The sequence below is a fragment of the Zingiber officinale genome, unplaced genomic scaffold, assembly GCF_018446385.1.
Source record: "Zingiber officinale cultivar Zhangliang unplaced genomic scaffold, Zo_v1.1 ctg149, whole genome shotgun sequence".
Lineage (NCBI taxonomy): Eukaryota > Viridiplantae > Streptophyta > Magnoliopsida > Zingiberales > Zingiberaceae > Zingiber > Zingiber officinale.
This window is the reverse complement of record NW_024589844.1, coordinates 68,612-87,635: the sequence shown is the minus strand read 5'-3', so window position 1 is coordinate 87,635 and position 19,024 is coordinate 68,612. Positions and strand designations below refer to the sequence as shown.

At 38.2% G+C, this 19,024-nt stretch overlaps 2 protein-coding genes across 2 annotated transcripts; one reads left to right on the top strand and one right to left on the bottom strand.

The window, feature by feature from the left end:
• The first annotated feature begins 1,267 nt into the window (after positions 1-1,267).
• On the top strand, positions 1,268-9,755 carry LOC122036375. The gene is made up of 5 exons (XM_042595668.1): positions 1,268-1,474; positions 7,990-8,163; positions 8,359-8,736; positions 8,934-9,131; positions 9,186-9,755. Exons 1-5 carry the CDS (start codon positions 1,268-1,270, stop codon positions 9,753-9,755), a joined length of 1,527 nt encoding a protein of 508 aa, XP_042451602.1.
• Positions 9,756-12,627: 2,872 nt separating this feature from the next.
• LOC122036381 lies at positions 12,628-15,351 on the bottom strand. The gene is made up of 3 exons (XM_042595675.1): positions 15,045-15,351; positions 14,419-14,864; positions 12,628-13,961 (listed from the first exon to the last, which is right to left on the bottom strand). The coding sequence occupies exons 1-3, from the start codon at positions 15,105-15,107 to the stop codon at positions 12,827-12,829; spliced, it is 1,644 nt and encodes a 547-aa protein (XP_042451609.1). The 5' UTR covers positions 15,108-15,351; the 3' UTR covers positions 12,628-12,826.
• Positions 15,352-19,024: the final 3,673 nt, after the last annotated feature.

Genomic DNA, 19,024 nt, shown 5'->3' with positions numbered 1-19,024 from the left:
ACGTCGTAGCTAAGGTTCAAACCATAGGTGTCTGGATGACAATCTGAATATACTACCACGTCACACTAAATCTATGCAAGGCCGCTCCTTGCATGAGGCTGCAGAGTCAATGGACTCGGGCCTCATATTTTTTAGGGCTCATTTTTTAGAGTTTGTATTAATGAGAATTAATAGCTTAATAGGCTCATATTCTACAATCCACTTAACTTATTTACTTACATGTTTTATTTTTAAAAAATCGTGACTTCTCCTCTACCGAAACCCTTTAGTTCTGCAAAAAAGCTCGTAAATTCTCTCTTTGCTATTTATACTTCCAATTTTGAGAATTTTCAACTGCTACACAACAGTGAGTGTTCCTCCATCTCTCCATGTTAATTAATGTGCAAAAAATTATTTTGATGATTTATTTATTAGGTTGTCAAGTGTACAAAGTTTTTGCTTCGTGTGCCTAGCATACTGCATACCAAAGATCTATATGGTTGAAATTTCAACAAGATTGGTTTTTAGAACGATGCAAATATATATATGCTAGCTGCCTAGCTTTAAGTGATGATGATTTTCATGTTGGATTAGGTTATTAGGTATTTAGATTGCCAAGTTGGTTTTTTTTTAATTTAGTTTAATTTTTCTTTTAATTTGAAGGATTGATTATTGGTCTTTGAAGTAAAATAGTAAATATTTATCTATTTCTTATTGATTTTTCATTAATTTGATGGTTGGTTTGTATGAATCCTTCTTCTGTGTTCGGTTTTCCATGAATTGCTTTTTATTTAATTTGCTACTTTGGAGTGTTTGAGCTTTTCATCATAAATTCAGAATTAGTGTAGAGAACTCCATCAAAATTGTAAAACCTACTGTCTACACTCTATAGGTTAGTATATATAATATATGAAATCTTTCTTTGTACCTCTTGCTTAAATTATGATGCTGAAATTAATTTCTAGGTTTTAGAATTGAGAATTTTTGTAGTGAATTAATATTCTGAAATTAATTTTTAGATTTTGGAATTGGATGACCACCAACTTAGTATTGTGTAGAATATGTGAATTTTAATTTGTTGTGTTATAGGAAATTTGTGTATTTATATCAATATGAATATATATGTCTTAACTTAACTAAACTTGAGCATTTATCTGTAACTTGAAATTATATTTTCTTTGTTTGTTAAGCAAATTCATATACCATGTCTCCCAAGTACATGTCTGGATATCAAAAGAAGAAAAGAAAGCTGAGAATAGAATCATTAATTTAAAGTCAAGCTGGAGATATGAATAAGTACTTTACTCCCAATCTTGTAGAGAGTAAAAATGTGGCTGAAAATTTGCTGAATAACAAAGAGGATATGGGATTAAATGATGATGATAAAGTTCTTGAACCTGTCAATATGGATGAAATGGTTAACAATAATAATGAAGAGATTCTTGAACCTCTCATTGTAGATGAATCTAATTTTTTTGAGAAAGATGATGAGCAAGTTCAACATGAAACTTTAAGTCAAGAGACTTGTTCTGATTATTAGAGTGTATACTAAAAGCCTAGCTTTCGGTATGAACATTTATCTAGAAATAAGAATCACATTGGTCAAATGTCTACATTTATGATAAATGTAGTTGCTCAATTAATTTATATTGTAGATAACATGGTGTGTGGTGTCACACACAGAAGATCATGTTATCGGTTCCTTATAAATTATAAACAGTGGCTCACGACCATGATGGAAAGGAACAAACCATTGGAAGATCGTAGTGTAATTAGGTGTTAGTTTATCTTAACTATATAATTACACTAGTACACTTAGAGTGTATTGAGTAGGACCATTTGAGGTCGTTTCTTTTATACTGACTTTATAAAGAAACAAAGACCTCGGTTATTATGGAAGTGTGTGCTCTTAATCCTAATATAATAACAAGCACATATATTTGATATTTATTTCTTTAATTTATCAATGGGTGAGATTTAGTTCGATGAATCAATAAGCTCGATAAGTTGGGAAATGATATCACTTATAGTGTGTGTTGTTGATTATAGAAGGAAACTGTGTCCTAGTAATCTAAGTTGAGAATATCCCCAAGAGGAGCTCATAAGGATTGTCATGTTAAACCCTGCAGGTGGACTTAGTCCGACATGACGATGAAGTTGAGTGGTACTACTCTTGGAGCTAGATATTAATTAAATGAGTTGTCAGTAACTTACTTAATTAGTGAACATTTGTTATCTTAAATACAGGGAGACTAACACACTCATAATAAGAAGGAGTCCAAAACGTAATTTGGGATTGGTGCGGTAGTTCAATAATAGTTCTCTAGTGGAATGAATTATTATTGATAATGGTAGCTGTTGCAGTGGGAGATGTTTATCTTTTGATAAGAACAAAACATGGATTTTTGAGTAATTGTCTTTACGCACCAAGTTTAGAAAGAACTAGTTTTCAGTTTCTAAACTATTCAAAGAACTTGATATTCTGCCTCTTTTAATAACAAAGTTGTTATTAAGAAAATGAGGGAAGTTATCTGTTCTGGTACGTTGGTTGGCAATTTATAAATCCAATAACTCTCACTATGCAACAAATGAAAATTAGTAACACATCTTCTAACTTTAAGAGAAAGTAACCTTCGAAAATGAACCAATTATATCTTTAGCTTCTAAGGCTAGGTTATATTAACTTGAGTAGGATTCATTGGTAGCTGATGAACTTTTGGGTTCATTAGTAGTGGAAATCTTTCCAACCTACGAGTCTTACTTGGAAGGAAAAATAACCAAGAAGCTTTTAAGTCTAAGGGGTATGGAGTCAAAGATATATTGGAATTGGTTCATTCTGATTTGTGTGATCCTATGAGCATCCAGGCAAGAGGTTGTTTCAAATATTTCATCTATTTTATAGACAACTATTTGAGATACGGATATATTTACTTGATGTGCCGCAAGTCTAAGTGCTTTGATTAGTTCAAAGAGTACGAGGCTGATGTGGAGAAACGACAAAGTAAAAGTCACTATGGTAAGAACATAGTGGCAAGTACCTCTTGGGAGAATTTAGGAGTCACTTATCAGAAGTAGGGATTCAATCCCAACTAACTGCACCTGGTACACCCCAACAGAATGGTGAAGAAAAAGGAAGGTATAAGACTCTTATGGAAATAAGTAGATTGATGAGTTATTTAGAATATTACCAAAATCATTTTTAGGATATACTCTGGAAACGGAAGTGAATATAGTACCTTCCAAAGTCAGAACTCTCTACTCATATAGAATTGCTGAATAGGCGTAAGCCTATTTCGAAGCATATTCGGATTCGGGTAATCCAGCACATATGCAGAAGAGAGACAATGATAAGTTGGACAGGAATTCACTTGTTTGTGGGTTATCCTAGTGAAATGAAAGTAGGTTTATAGTCTTAAAAATCAGAAGGTCATTGTTAGCATCAATGACCGATTTTTAGAAAAGGACTATGTAATAAACCATGTGCCCATAAGAAAAATTGTTCTTAAGGAAATATCAAAAGGCATGTCTAATCTAGTACCAACTGTACAAGATGAGATATCACAAGGAAACTGCAACACGTATCACAAATGATACACAATTGCAGAAAGTGCCTTGTCGTAGTGGGAGGGTTGTTTAGCAACCTAAAAAGATTCATGTTTTGGGAGAGTTTTTGGACTCGATCCCTGGAGGACATGAACCTGATCTCCGGACATATGACGAAACACTCCAAGATAAAGATGCAATATCTTGGCAAAGAGTAATGAATAACAGAATTAGAATATATGTATTCTAATAAAATCTGGAAGCTTGTAGAACCACCAAATGGTGTAAAAGCCTTTGGGTATAAAAAGGTCTATAATAGGAAAAGAGGGATAGACAGGAAGGTAGAAACTTTCAAAGTAAGGCTAGATGAAAAAGGAAACTTTTTCACTGGTAGTCATGCTTAAGTCTATCCGGATTCTTTTATATATTTGGTAAGTGGATGTCAAGACAGCATTCCTTAATGGAAGTTTTGAAGAAAGCATCCATATAAAGCAACCAGAAGGGTTCATTGCAAAGGGCTAAGAGCATCTTGTGTGCAAGTTCAATCAGTCTATGGACTGATACAAAGCTTCAAGGTCTTGGAACATCCAGTTTATCAAAGTAATCCAGACCTTTGGATTCATTTAGTAACTGGATAAGTCTTGTGTATACAAAAGGTGTGATGGAAGCGTGGTGGTATTTCTTGTACTATACGTAGATAACATTTTTGGTAGTTGGAAACAATATCAAAATGTTGTCAGAAGTAAGGGTATGGTTGTCCAAACAATTCGATATAAAGGACTTGGAAGAATGTATATATTCTTGAGATCAAAGTAATAAGGGATCGCAAGAAAAGAATATTTTACTTATTCCAAGCTTCATACATCGGAAAAATCCTTGCTCGTTTTAAGCATGCAAAACTCCAAGAAAGGTTTCTTACTTTTTAGGATGGAGTAACTTTATCTAAATATATGTCTCTGTAGACATCAAAGGAGATAAAGGAAATAAAGGTAGTTCTTTATGCTTCGGCTATCGGAAGCCTAATGTATGCTATGCACGAGATCAGAAATATGTTTTACCAAGGGCATAGTTAGCAAATATCAAAGTAACCCTAGACAAGGACATTGGACTGCAGTAAAGCATATATTAAAGTACCTTAGAAGCGCTAGAGATTATATGCTAGCTTACAAGGCAGTTAATTTGGTCCCTGTGGGTTACACGGATTTTGACTTCCAATCGGATAGGGACAATAATAAGTCGACCTCGGGGTTTTGTGTTTACTTTAGGAGGAAAAGTCATAACTATGGAAGAGTGATAAGCATAGGTGTTTTTTCTGGACTCCACCATAGAAGCTGAGTATATGGCAAGCCTCTGAGGTAGTCATAAAAGCTGAATGACTTAATTACCTCAAGATATACTTAGATATGATTTCTAGTTTGTCCAAAGATTATTACAATTTATTGTAATAATAATGGTGCAGTAACAAACTCGAAGAAACCATGAGTCTATAAGGCAAGAAAACACAATAGAGCGCAAGTACTACCCAATACAAGAAATTATATAACGAGGAGAAGTTGTTGCCGCCTAGATTGCATCAGATGATAACCTAAGGTCCTTAAGGCAAGAGCTTTTTGAAAGGCCTGGTGTATGGCAGCATATATGACAGCTTAGTCTTTTAGTATAAGTGGGAGATTGTTAGAGTGTATACTAAAAGCCTAGCTTTTGGTATGAACATTTATCTAGAAATAAGAATCACATTGGTCAAATGTCTACATTTATGATAAATGTAGTTGCTCAATTAATTTATATTGTAGATAACATGGTGTGTGGTGTCACACACAGAAGATCATGTTATCGGTTCCTTATAAATTATAAACAGTGGCTCACGACCATGATGGAAAGGAACAAACCATTGGAAGGTCGTAGGGAAATTAGGTGTTAGTTTATCTTAACTATATAATTACACTAGTACACTTAGAGTGTATTGAGTAGGACCATTTGAGGTCGTTTCTTTTATACTGACTTTATAAAGAAACAAAGACTTCGGTTATTATGGAAGTGTGTGCTCTTAATCCTAATATAATAACAAGCACATATATTTGATATTTATTTCTTTAATTTATCAATGGGTGAGATTTAGTTCGATGAATCAATAAGCTCGATAAGTTGGGAAATGATATCACTTATAGTGTGTGTTGTTGATTATAGAAGGAAACTGTGTCCTAGTAATCTAGGTTGAGAATGTCCCCAAGAGGAGCTCATAAGGATTGTCATGTTAAACCCTGCAGGTGGACTTAGTCCGACATGACGATGAAGTTGAGTGGTACTACTCTTGGAGCTAGATATTAATTAAATGAGTTGTCAGTAACTTACTTAATTAGTGAACATTTGTTATCTTAAATACAGGGAGACTAACACACTCATAATAAGAAGGAGTCCAAAACGTAATTTGGGATTGGTGCGGTAGTTCAATAATAGTTCTCTAGTGGAATGAATTATTATTGATAAAATTAAGTTGTGTGTTCGGGGCGAGCACGGGATGCTTAATTTTATCGGGAGATCAAAACTAATTCCTCCTCTCGGTCCCTATCGTAGCCTCTTAATTATAAAGTACTATACCCACCTATACCCACCTTCTTACCCATCCTATAAGGGCCGGCCAAGCTAGCTTGGAGACCAAGCTAGGGCCGGCCATAGGTATGTTCATGGGTGAATTCATGTGGCCGTCCCTATTAAAATAAAAAGGAATTTTAATTTTAAAATTTTTCTTATGTGGATAATATAATTTAAAAGAGAGTTTAAAAATTTAAATCTTTCCTTTTATAAGATTCTACAAAAGATTAAGAGAAGAGTTAAAATCTCTTTCCTTATTTGTAGATTAAAAGGTTGATTTTAATTTTGGTAAAAACTTTCCTTTTAATTATATTCATGATTTAAAAGAAAGTTTAAAAATTAAAAATTCTCTTTTATTAGTTTCTACAAAAGATTAAGAAAAGATTTAATATCTTTCCTTATTTGTAGATTGAAAGGAGATTTTAATTTTTAGAGATAACTTTCCTTTTTGGAAATTATCCACATGTTTAAAAGAAATATTTTAATTTATAAAATTTCTTTTTATTAACCAATCATGAAGGGATTAAAATTATTAGAGAAATTTTTATAAATTTCTAGAAACAAATTAGGAAGTTTTAATTTTTGTTTTAATTAAAACTCTCATTGTTTTGGGGAGAAGAGTGGCCGGCCATTATAATTTGAAAAGAGAAAATTATTTTAATTAAATAAATTTTCCTTTTCAATGGCAAAAGAATTAAGGAAGTTTTTATTAAATTTTCCTTATTTGCCAAGACCAAGGATTATAAAAGAGGGGGTAGAGGAGGCTTCAAGGAGAAGAACTCTATTCTATTTTTCCTCTCTTTTCTCCTTGGGTGTGGCCGGCCCTTTCTTTCCTCTCCTCTCCTTTGTTTGGCCGAAACCTTCTCATGGTGGAGATAGCTTTGGTGGCCGGATCTAAGAAGGAGAAGAAGGAGAGAAAAGAAGCCTCTTTTCTAGCATCCCTTGGAGCATGATGGTGGTGGCCGAACCTCTTCATCCTAGGAGAAGTTTTGATGGCCGAAACTTGTAAGGAAGAAGAAGGTGCTTGGTGGTTCTCATCTCGGAAGATCGTTGCTCACACAACGTCCGAGGTTAGAAGAGGAATACGGTAGAAGATCAAGAGGTTTTCTAAAAGGTATAACTAGTAATTTTTCTTTCCGCATCATACTAGTTATTTTTGGAAATAATACTAAATACAAGAGGCATACGATTCTAGTGTTTCGAATTTGTTTTCGATATAGTGTTCTTTTCTTTTTCTTTTCCTTGTGATTTGATTGTTCTTTTCGGTTGACCTAAAGTTATTTTAGGAAATTAAATATTAGCTTTCCTTAAAAGGTTTTGTCTAGTCGGTGGTGGTTGCTCCTATATCCAAGAAGGCCATGTGCCTCGCCACGTCAGTACTGGGAACCAATTTTGGAAATTAATATTTAATGGAATTAATAACTTAAGGTGACTTGGGTCGAACGTGTTAAGTTCCGCAGGAGATCCAAGTCAAAACCTAAAAGAACAAATAGATTAAGTTTTGGATCAAACGTGTTAAGTTCCGCAGGCGATCCAAAATTTAATTTAAAAGAACACATGGTAGCTAGGAAAAGGTTCATACCTTTGTACAAAATTTTTGTACAGTGGAACCTCTAGGTTTTTCGAGTAGCAACCAACAATGATGATCCAGGAAAGTGGCATAATATTGATAAAAAAATTAGAGACTTTTTGGTGGAGAGAGGTCCAAAGAGAGATGCTTGCAAGTTGTTTCCAAAAGATAGTACGAACAGACATTTTAATGTATTGCATTATAAAAGAATTTTGTCAAATAGGGAGGAAAATGATAGAAGATGGCTATTATATTCAATTTCTTTGGACAAAATTTTTTGCTTTTGTTGTAAACTGTTCAAAAAGCAAAAGCACAAGATTGGTACTCAGTTAGCTAATGAAGGATACAATGACTTGCATAATTTGAGTCGTTGTCTTACAGCCCATGAAGCGATTAAGGAGCATATGGAGTGCATGACTGATTGGCTTGAATTAGAAAGAAGGTTGCAAAAGAATCAGACAATTGATGCAAGAGCACAGGTACAATTGAACAATGAAAAAGAACACTGGAAACATGTGTTACATAGGATAATTGCTATTGTGCAATGACTAGCAAAAAATAACTTGGCCTTTAGAGGAAGTTGTGAGAAACTTTATGTTGAAAACAATGGTCTCTTTCTGCAAATGGTTGAAATGATTGCTGAGTTTGATCTAATAATGAATGAGCACTTTCAGCGTATTAAAGACCATGAAACTTATACTACATATCTCGGTAGCAAAATTCAAAATGAATTGATAGAAATGTTGGCAGGTGAGGTAAGAAAGAAATTACTTGCAAAAGTCAAAAAGGCAAAATACTTTTCAGTCATCTTAGATTGTACTCTAGATATTAGTCATAAGGAGCAAATGTCTCTTGTCATATGGTGTTTGGATGAGTCAGAAAATTCAACAAAAGTGAAAGAATACTGGATAGAATTTTTAGAGGTGGATGACACTTATGGGCTTGGACTTTTTATGCATCTTAAGAATGCTTTAATCCATCTTGAGCTTGATATTGATGATATACGAGGTCAAGGATATGACAACGGATCTAACATGAAAGGGAAACACAAGGTGTGCAAAGAAGGTTGCTTGAAATAAATCCCAGAGCCTTTTATACTCCTTGTGGTTGTCATAGCCTTAATTTAACATTATGTGATATGGTGAACTGTTGTCCTCAAGCTATGTCATTTTTTGGAGTAATACAACGTATTTATACATTATTCTCCTCTTCTACGAAGAGATGGAGAATTTTTAAAAATCATGTAAAGGGTTTGACAGTTAAGCCATTGTCACAAACACGCTGGGAAAGTCATGTTGAGAGCGTGAAACCTATAAAAGAACAAACTGCACAAATTAGAGATGCTTTACTTGACTTAACAAATAATACTGAAGATCCCAAAACAAGAAGTGAAGCAGAGTCCTTGGCATTATATGAACTTGAGAAGTTTGAATTCTTACTTGGTGTGGTAATTTGGTATAAGTTGTTATTTACAATTAACACTGTGAGTAAATTTCTTCAGTCCGAAAATATGGATATTGATGCTGCTATCAAACTCTTACAAGGAATTATTATATTTCTTGAAGAGTATAGAGACTCTGGTTTTGATAAGGCAATGGTTGAAGCTAAAGAAATGGCAAGTGAAATGGGCATTGAAGCAGTATTTCGAGAAAAGCGAGTTATTCGTAGAAAAAAACAATTTGATGAAAGTAGTAGTACAGAAATAACATTGTCAGCAGAGGAGTCCCTTAGAGTTAACTACTTTCTCTTTATAGTTGATCAAGCTCATTCATCTATCAAGTCTCGATTTGCACAATTTAAAAAATATCAGGAAATATTTGGTTTTCTATTCAATGTGGAGAGATTACAACGTTCTGATGATGAAAGTTTGTTAAGGTCTTGCAAGAATTTTGAAAGTTCTCTTGCACATAATGGTTGTTCTGACGTTAATGGAGATGATTTGTTTTCAGAGTTAACATTTTTAAAGTGCTATTTACCAGAGGAATCAAAATCAGCTATTGATGTACTAGATTATTTGAAAAAGATAGATGGTTGTTTTCCAAATGATCATGTGCTTACAAAATCCTGCTGACAATACCAGTTACAGAAGCAAGTGCAGAAAGAAGTTTCTCAAAGTTGAAGCTTATCAAAAATTTTCTTCGATCGACCATGTCACAAGAAAGATTGAATGGGCTAACTATGTTATCAATTGAAAAAAAAATTATTGAACAACTTGATTATACAGACTTGATTAATATTTTTGCCGCCAAAACTGTAAGACGAGTTGTTTTTAACTGACCATTTTCAATATGTTTGTCATTACTATTTAATCATAATTGAAATATTTAGACTATTATACATGATATTGTATTGTATTATATATTATCTTTAAATTTGTTGATTTAATTCAAAAAAAAATCACTATAAGTAGCATGATTAATATAGGGGTCATGTTTTCTAAGTTAGATTCAGACACAAAAATTAGTAGGATCGGCTCTAATTCTATGTAGATGGAGGCTAATATTGTTATAGTAATAAATAATTATATTTATCTCATATGTCTCCTATAATCCGTTTTAGATTATATGAAATCAAATAAATTATAAGATGAATCTATAATCCATCGTCAAATAACTAAGACAAAAAATATATATTTTTTTCTAACACCATATGTCAGCTGAAAATTGATTCGAGCACCGATGCAGGCTAGCATGACGTCAGCTATGCTCTTCCACATGCATGCATCATCCCACAATATCTCCCAATTTGAAATACGGCGGCCAAGCCTCGCACGTGAGATGTACTCCTCCTCCATGGCCAAAGCAAGCTAACATAGCATGTGCACTCTGACCTCTCACGTGCCATCCAACCCACAATCGCTCATCATCGCCCTTTACTATAACTAAAACTATATCTTTATCCATAACGCCCCTCCACATGCACTGCACGCCTCCACCACGTGACGAGACGTCTCTCCCTCTCGCTGTTCGTGTCTCCTCTTGCTGCAACACCAAATGAGCGTTTAATCCATAATTTAAGCGAACCCTAATCGTGAAGCATTGCATCTGCCTTAATCCCTCTCAATCACTTCGATTGATATTCTCTCGACACCTTACCTCTGTAGCTGTCATTCCCTTCATAATTGATTTCTATTATCGACATTAATTCAACAGTTTCAAACTGCAGAAATCGTCTCTTTTCTTCGCTTCAAAGTTAAACCGATCGATCTTAATTTGAAACCAAACGAAAACAGTTTCTCTTTTATTTTTCCACTTGTCAGTTCAAAATAAAATACAAGGGAGAGGTTGGAATCAGTGGCGAGTACGTTTCTCTGTGTATGCGTCTGCATTCTGATGCATGAAGTTTATAAAAACAAGAATGTTATGGTGTTAAATAATTGGCGTTGTTCCGATCGAGATGCATGAATTATTGATAGAAAACTTCATGCTCTGCAGGCACCAAACCGCACAAACTTTACCTGTAAACCAATAGTCTGATGCTCTGCTGGTGCATGTTCAATTAACTGACGGCAATTATTTGAATATTAAGTTGAAGCCGATAAGAATTGCCTAATCCTGATGTGTCTCTTGCCCTTTTTTATGTTGCAAAACTGCTCGAGATTTATCGAAGTTCATCTTATCCTTTCAAAAACTGTATCAATTAGACACCAGTAAAATCCCATTCGAGTGGAGAAATATTAAATCGACGAGTGACTTTGGATTCCATGGCGGCAATAAAAAGGGAGGCACACGGGTTTATGAGACGATGCGATTAAATGACGTACGAACATGAATTTGATGCACGCAGATGAGAAAAGAGTGGTGGTGGTGGTGACTTGAAAGCAACAGATGACGTGCTTTTGCATCTACTTCCTCTTCTCTCATTTAAAGCCTACGCCTACCTTTGTTTTGAATGCCATGCCATTGCATGCCATACACTTCACACTCACGGGTAAAGTCATCACTGAACCTTGCAGTAATCTGTACGGCATTCCTGCATCCATTGCTTGCCATCAAATACTCCAGATAGACCTACTTAGATTTTCTATATAAAAGACAAAGAAGACATGAATAAAAGTATGGCTAGTATAAGTTAATAGTGTGCATGTATTTTCTACTGTTGACCCCTTTTTTTTTAGCTTAAGCTTCGAGGTTTGAAACTTATCGCCATGTTTTTTTCCTCGCACTCGAAGATGATGATGTAGAATAATACAAACTGCCATGCCTCTCCTCGAACTGCTTGTAATTGGGGGACGCGATTGTTTAAGGCCTGGAGAAGAGTGAGTCAGGGATGGGCATGTGGCCCTCACGTCGCCGGCATGGAGTTGTGTGTCAACAAACCACAGCTAGCTAGCGAGCTCAAATTGGTGATGCCTCCCATGTCATGGATCATGATGGCGGGGAACAGCTCTATCCAAAAAATTATGATCCAAGGTGGCGTCACACTGGATTTGGATGCATCCATGTGACATTATTAGTCATCCAGACCTAAGAAGATTCAAACTAGCGGAAAATATCGTATATTATTTTGCAGCAGCGAGGAGAGATGTGTTGTCGCATATGCGCAACTGACGCTTTGTGAGTGGATGCTCAAAAGCTCTGCTGGTGAAACAAAAACAGTTGGCGCAGGGAGCTGAGCATTGGTGCGGTGGCCGGAAGGATAAGATTGATACAACTGTGGCAATGGCAGTAGCAGCGGCAGCACAGGCGCAGATTTCTGGTCCTGGACGCTGAATAAAAGCTGGCTCTGAGGCAAAACGAGTCCCTGTGTGCGGGAGCAGAGCAGAGCAGAAAGCTTTGTTGTTAATATCCATGAATTATTCGTCTGTACTGGACAAAGTCCTCGGCTTAATTTATCTATCTTGTTTAATAACTGGAAGAAGGAAAGTGAAGCCATGGTGAAGTATCAATCCAGACATCGGAACAAGGATGTATTACTTGCAGTAGTCAAAGAGAGAGATAATATCGTACATGAGAAAGCTATTGATAAGATCGAAAGGAAAACCACGAGACTTGGATATCTAAGAACAGTGTAGTAATTAAGAACTGCATAGTGGAACAAAATTTCAAGTTCATGCCTCTCTCGACATCCTGATCCCCAACCCGAACTGTACAATCATAATATAGCAAGACAATTAACCAATTCCGATCGCCGGCCAATTCATCAGCAGCTCAACGCTTCGTACTTCACCGGAATCGCCCTGTGCGACAGCAAATTGCCTACCGCGGCCATGTCGCGGCAGAACACACCCTGGAACACGGAAGCCTTCTCTGCCATCGGCTTGTCTGCCGTCATCACCGTTGGCATTTGGATTGCGGCGGCAGAGGCTGCTGCCTCGGCCGCCTCCTTGGCCCTCTGCTTCTCAGCCGCCTCCTCCGCCGTCACTGCCACCATGAGGCTGGCGTGCCCCTTTTGTAACATTCGATAAAGAATCGAAGCGGTCATCCTCGCTTGGTCGCGGATTGAGTCCAAGTCCCTGTGGTCGTCCGCGAACTCTAGGCGGTCGACGAAAGCCACGGATTTCTCCGGTTTGTGCTTCAGCGTCAGAAGAAGGTGAGCACGCCCCAATTCTGTGCGCGCGCACCCGCGTCGAACGCCAAGCAGCGCGTAGTAATCCACATTATTGGCCTCCCCTGCGGCGATGCGCCCGCGGAGGTGCTGGATCCGCGCGGTGAGCGCGCGGAGGTTCGCGGGGATGTCACGGTAGCGGACGTCGTGGTGGGGCCTCCACCGTGGACCGGGAAGCTTGCGGTCGCGGAGGATGGCGTCGTGGAGGAGCTTTAAGTGCTCGAGGTCGTGGAGGCAGTCCGGGAGCGCGCGCACCGCCTCGAAGAGGTCGGCTCGGGCGCGGAGGGCAGGGATGGAGGAAGGATCGAGGGCAAGCGCGCGGTTGCAATCAGCGATGGCGTCCGCTAGGCGGCCGGTGGCTTTGTGAGCGGCGGCGCGGCCGATGAGGCATCCCGCCGCGAAGTTACCGGGTAGGCCTCGGCGGCTGTCCAGAACCTTGGTGAAGTGGCGGATGGCTTCAGCAGGGAGGCCGGCGTCGAGAGCGGCCAGCGCGGCGGCTCGGCGCCGGAGGATCAGCTTGATGTGAGAGAGGAGCTGGGAGACGGACTCCATCTCCGACGGCGGTGGAGCAGAAACCGCGACGCCACCGTCGCCGCCGAAGCTGTCGTCCGACAAGCAGACGGACTCCCGGCGGAAAGCGGCCGAAGCGAGACGGCGGCCACTTTGGAGGAGAATCATAGCGTCCTCCATCATCCCAAGGTGGCAACAAGCCTGACCGAGCACCAAATACCTGAGAAGAGAAGACAACAGGGCATAAGCGATATGACGATGAACTCATTGAGGCCGCCGATTCAGAGAAGGAAACCACGAAATCGAAAGCATAGACATCTTCCGACTCGAATGACCGAATTAACCCTCGCGTTTATGGGGCTGGCCAAGCCTGTCTCCGCTCACCAAGCCATGTTTCGCATGAATTAGAAGCTCATGTTGCGGCTGTTTTTGTTTCTATTCGAGGGTAAATTTGTCAAAGAGATTTAAGAATATGAGAAATCTAACGGCGCCACCAACTTGGAGGTTTGGTTGCCAATTTCTCTTCAACGATCGTATTGGTGGCTCCCTTCTAGATCAATAATGGTTGAATTATATGTAATAGAAATTAACAGTTCCGACTGATTTATCGTATCCATCGAGTTCAGTTTGTTCACTTTAATCAATGTGGGGAACTTTCAGATGGGATGGGAATGTACCTCCACTGGCCTTCCCCGTCGGAGCTTTTGGAAATACCGGCCAAGACCCGACGCTTGAGGTCGGCGACGGAGAAGCATCGGAAAGAGCGGTCGCCGTCGGACATCTCGCAGCCGGGGGAAAGAAGATTGGCGCGCTCCCGAGTGAGCGGCGCGGAGGAAGCTACTGAGGAGTGGTCGCCGGCGGAGCCTAGGGAGGAGGAGGACGACGAGTCGTCTTCTCCAGCGCCGCAGCCGACCTTGTAGCTCGGGATGTAGTCCTTGAGCATGTCGGCCACCTCGCGGAAGCGGCGGAGGAAGAGGAGAGACCGGGCCTTGAGCTCGAGCGCGGCCTCCATGCGCGGGTAGAGGGCGAGGGCCGCGTCGAGGAGGCCCACCGCGAAGGCCACATTGGACTGCTCTTGCGACGCGATGAGAGACCGGGCTTCCCGTAGGTACTTGTCCACCACCTGAGTCGACGCGCAGGAAGAAGACAAAAGATGAGATTTTGACACCAAGGGAAAGACCCCATCAAAAACCGATGAACTCGAAGAACACCGAGGGAGAACAGCAAAGCCCGCACCAATTTCTCCATGGATGGAACAGAACAGAGTAAGCTTGGGAAAGAAACAGAACAGAACGAAACCCACCTTCTTGTTACTCAGCCACCACGGCTTCTTCTCCGAGGCGAGAGAAGGTGAGCTGGCTGCCATTGCAGCATCACCTTCCACCTCTCCCTCCCACCTAAGTTCTCAGCTTTCGCTGGTCTGAGCCAGGAGTAGTTGAGGTGCTACGGTCGAGCTCAGAGGCAACAAATGCAGATTTAAACGCGAGGAAGAACGAGGCAATGAAGGGCGGGCGGAAAAAAATCGCAACTTTGACTGCTCCCCCTTTCCCTTTCAGAGAAAGCTTCGATCCTTCAACTTCCTCGCTGGCAAAGATGCTCTCCCTCTCCTCTACCCTACAGAAAGGAAATCCAATTTTAAAAAAATCGAAAAATGGAGGGGTAATTTAATTAATCTCTTACGGTAACCGCACCTCCTTCACGGGTTCGACTCCCGAAAAAAAGGGATGAAGCCTGAAGAAGGGCGAAAATCGGTGACCCGACCGCGTGGGACTAGTAACATTTGCCCGCCTTTTCTCGCCCAATTAATACCCGAAACTACCGCAGTAATTGCTAATCCTGGTCGTTGGTCCATCGGTAACTGACGGCGAAGAGATGGGAGTGGGAGCCATTCGCATGGGTCCTCTGGCTGCTGATGTGGGTCCCGATCAGGAGCCGGTCACGAGGCAGGTAACAGTGTTAACCGAGTAAGGGAAGGTTTAGCGTGGAAAATAAATGCCTTTGGAGGAGAGTATTTATGGAACATGGCTTAATCCACAAGATTCCTGCCACTTTTGTTTTCTGCATTTTTTTTCCTTTAGTATTTTTTGTAGCAACTTTGTATTCTGGCCCCTCGTATGCTTTTTATTTACATATTCATCGCAAGGGCAACCAGCCTATAAAACAGATTTTGAAGGATAAATCTAAAAAAACAAAGTAAAAGATTGCAAGTGAACAAAAAAAACAAAAGGCGAATCCATATAAGGAAATCTGGCTAAGATTTGGGGAGCTAATCCACCACTCAATTTAGTTTACTATAAGCAAAAATGCCCCTCTAAATGGTAAGAAAAAAACACCAATTTAATTATTGCCATTACCAAAAACAACCTCGGCTTCAATATTTTTGGCTCCTGCGTATTTGGATGGCAAAATGTGCGAATCTAGTAGAAGGTGGTATTACTTTGCCACGTGGATCTCAGTAGGTGGGCCCATTAACTTGGTTCCAACCAAATTTAAAGGCTGCATGTAAAGCTAGACATTCTAGTAGGGGCTTAGGTTCCTGTGTGTGTAGGCTAAGCCATGTGATGTGGCAATAAAAGCTGCTTCTCCAATTCATCGAACACTAAAATTTGTTGGCTAGTGCTTATAGGGATAACAATACATTTAATTTGTATATCATATCTTCCGTTCTGATCGTCATTTATTATATTCATTTTATTATCATCCTCATTTTATCAGATTTTTAATTTTTATCTACATTTTCATATATAAAATCATCCATATATTCATACCCATTAAAATATAAGATATCCGCTATATTAATTTTTTTTATTCCATTAACTATAATCATTTAAAAAACCTATATTAAAATTAACATTATATCAAAAATATATATTTAATTAAAAAATAATTTAAACATTTATAACATATTCATAATTTAATTATTTTCAATAAAAATAAATTAAACACCAATAAAACTAATGAGTGTATGTTGAATATATATATATATATATATAAATACCTAAATATTAATATTTAATTATCTGATTATTTAATTAAATTTTAAAAAAACTCTGTATATCCTTCGTCATTGGATTAATCTTTCATCGAGTTAAGGAAATTATCTATTTCTACTACATTATTTCAATTAACCACAAGCTTGAATTGTTGTTATTTCCTTCAAGAAGATTAATGCCATTAAAATTGCCTGTTCATATGTTTTTAATGTTAGTTTTACATTTAAGGAGTGTATGATTTTTTAAATGAAAAAATTGAATGATAGTAAAAGATGGTGTTTGAATTGTAAATTAGGAAATGATAAATTAAAAATAATTTTTACATTTATGTAATCAACCAAATTCATATAAGATAGATTTTATTTTTTATTTCTATTTTAATTCTACTTTACTATCAAATCAATATTCATATTCATTTTAATCATTTAACTAAACGTGGTCTTATTCTTATTCTTTTCTAGATAAAAATCAAAATAACACCCACCAATCTGTTAATAGGATACATTCGCCTTTGATAATAATCTTCTTCGTTATTATTATATTAAGTTTCACATATTAGATTCTGAATGGATCGATCCGTTATATGAATAGAATAGATATAGAATAGATATGCAATATACGTGTATAACAAGAGAGTTACTTTTTCCACCCCCACTGACACCCTCCCCTTCCCGGGCCTACCATAAAATACAATGATATTTACCCTTCTATCATTTTCCTTATTCCTCATTCATATTTTTTTTATTTTAATTTTTTAAGTTTTGTTTTTTTAACTAATTTTATTTTTTATCAGTTTTATTTTTTGAATAATTTTTTTATTATTTATTTTAATCTTTCTTTATTTTTTATCTTAGATTTTAAGAGTTATTATTTGTAAAAATTTAAATAGTATAAAAATATGGATGAAAATATAAATTATAAATTAGATTTTAAGAGTTATTATTTGTAAAAATTTAAATAGTATAAAAATATGGATGAAAATACAAATTATAAATTAATATATGTTGAGTGACAATGCTTTTCCCACCTCCACGTTTTATTTTGTTTTGTTTTGTTTTATTGATTTTTGTTTTTTTTAATCAGTTTTTTTTATAATTTTAATTTTTTTAAAAAAAATTATTATATATATTATAATCTTTTATTTATTTTTTAATCGTAGATTTTCACATATACTCCCTTCTCAGCCCCATCATATTATTTATCTTTATATCATTTTTAAAGTATTTTCTCGACAAAAAAGTCATGCTTTTTTTTATATTCGTAATATGAGATTGGATCTTTTGTCCCCAACTTTCTATGTCCTCCTATCCTATTCGTCGCCTCAAGCCCACTACCGACGGGCTCTGGTCGTTACCCCGACCAAAACTATACCCTAGGGGAAGGTGAACCCGGGGGGCGCTATCAGGGCGATCGACGTCGAAATTCGGCCGAATTTAAGCAGGGACTCATATCGTCGACTGATCCCGTCCGGAAGCTGAGTCGGATGAAGGCGGGCCTTGTTGTGCGAAAAGTTGACGGAGAGTCGTCGAAGCGCTAGACGTGCTGGGTACCTCCCTATAAAGGTTCCCACGGGTGGTTGACGGAGAGGGGTGATTAGGACGGTGACGCTGTCGTTCTGCACACACTCAGACGAGTCCACCAGTCGTTAGAGCCCAAAACCCAGGGAAAAAGTCCCCGGGTTAGACCCTCCGACGCTCAAGTCAGGTACTTTTTTCCCAGAAAATGCAAAGAAAGGACGAAAAGTAAAGACTTAGTGAAAGATGACAAGTGAGCGTACCTGCATAAAGGACAAAGCATCCCTTTTTATACTACAGCGAAGATTCCTGGGTCTGACGAGTGTAAGGGAATATCGGCTGTTAGGCTTTGTCTGGCGGTGGTTGACACGTGGCTCTTCCTAATAGGCTGGCGGCAAAACCGAAGGGGTGCTGAGCCCCGACCGTTGGCATATTCCCTGACACTTTGATTATTCCCTTTGACAAGCGGTTACGATTCCTTGGTTGATTTGTCTGTAGCGCCCGACCAATTCGGGATCTGGACTTGCCCTGCTCTTATATACTGTTGCCCTCAACTTGTATGTCCGATCTGTGCTAAGCTCGTGTCCAGATCTGCCTGTCATTTGCTACCTCCGATCTGCATATCGCTATCTGCACTCCGGGTTTGTATCCAGACCGGTGATCCTTGACTCGGGTGTCCTGATCTGTACTCTAGGTTTGGTTCCTGATCCGCATCTGTCTGCTGTTATCCAAGGCATGTACGTCCCGACCTACACGCTAGGTCTGCAACCAGACCC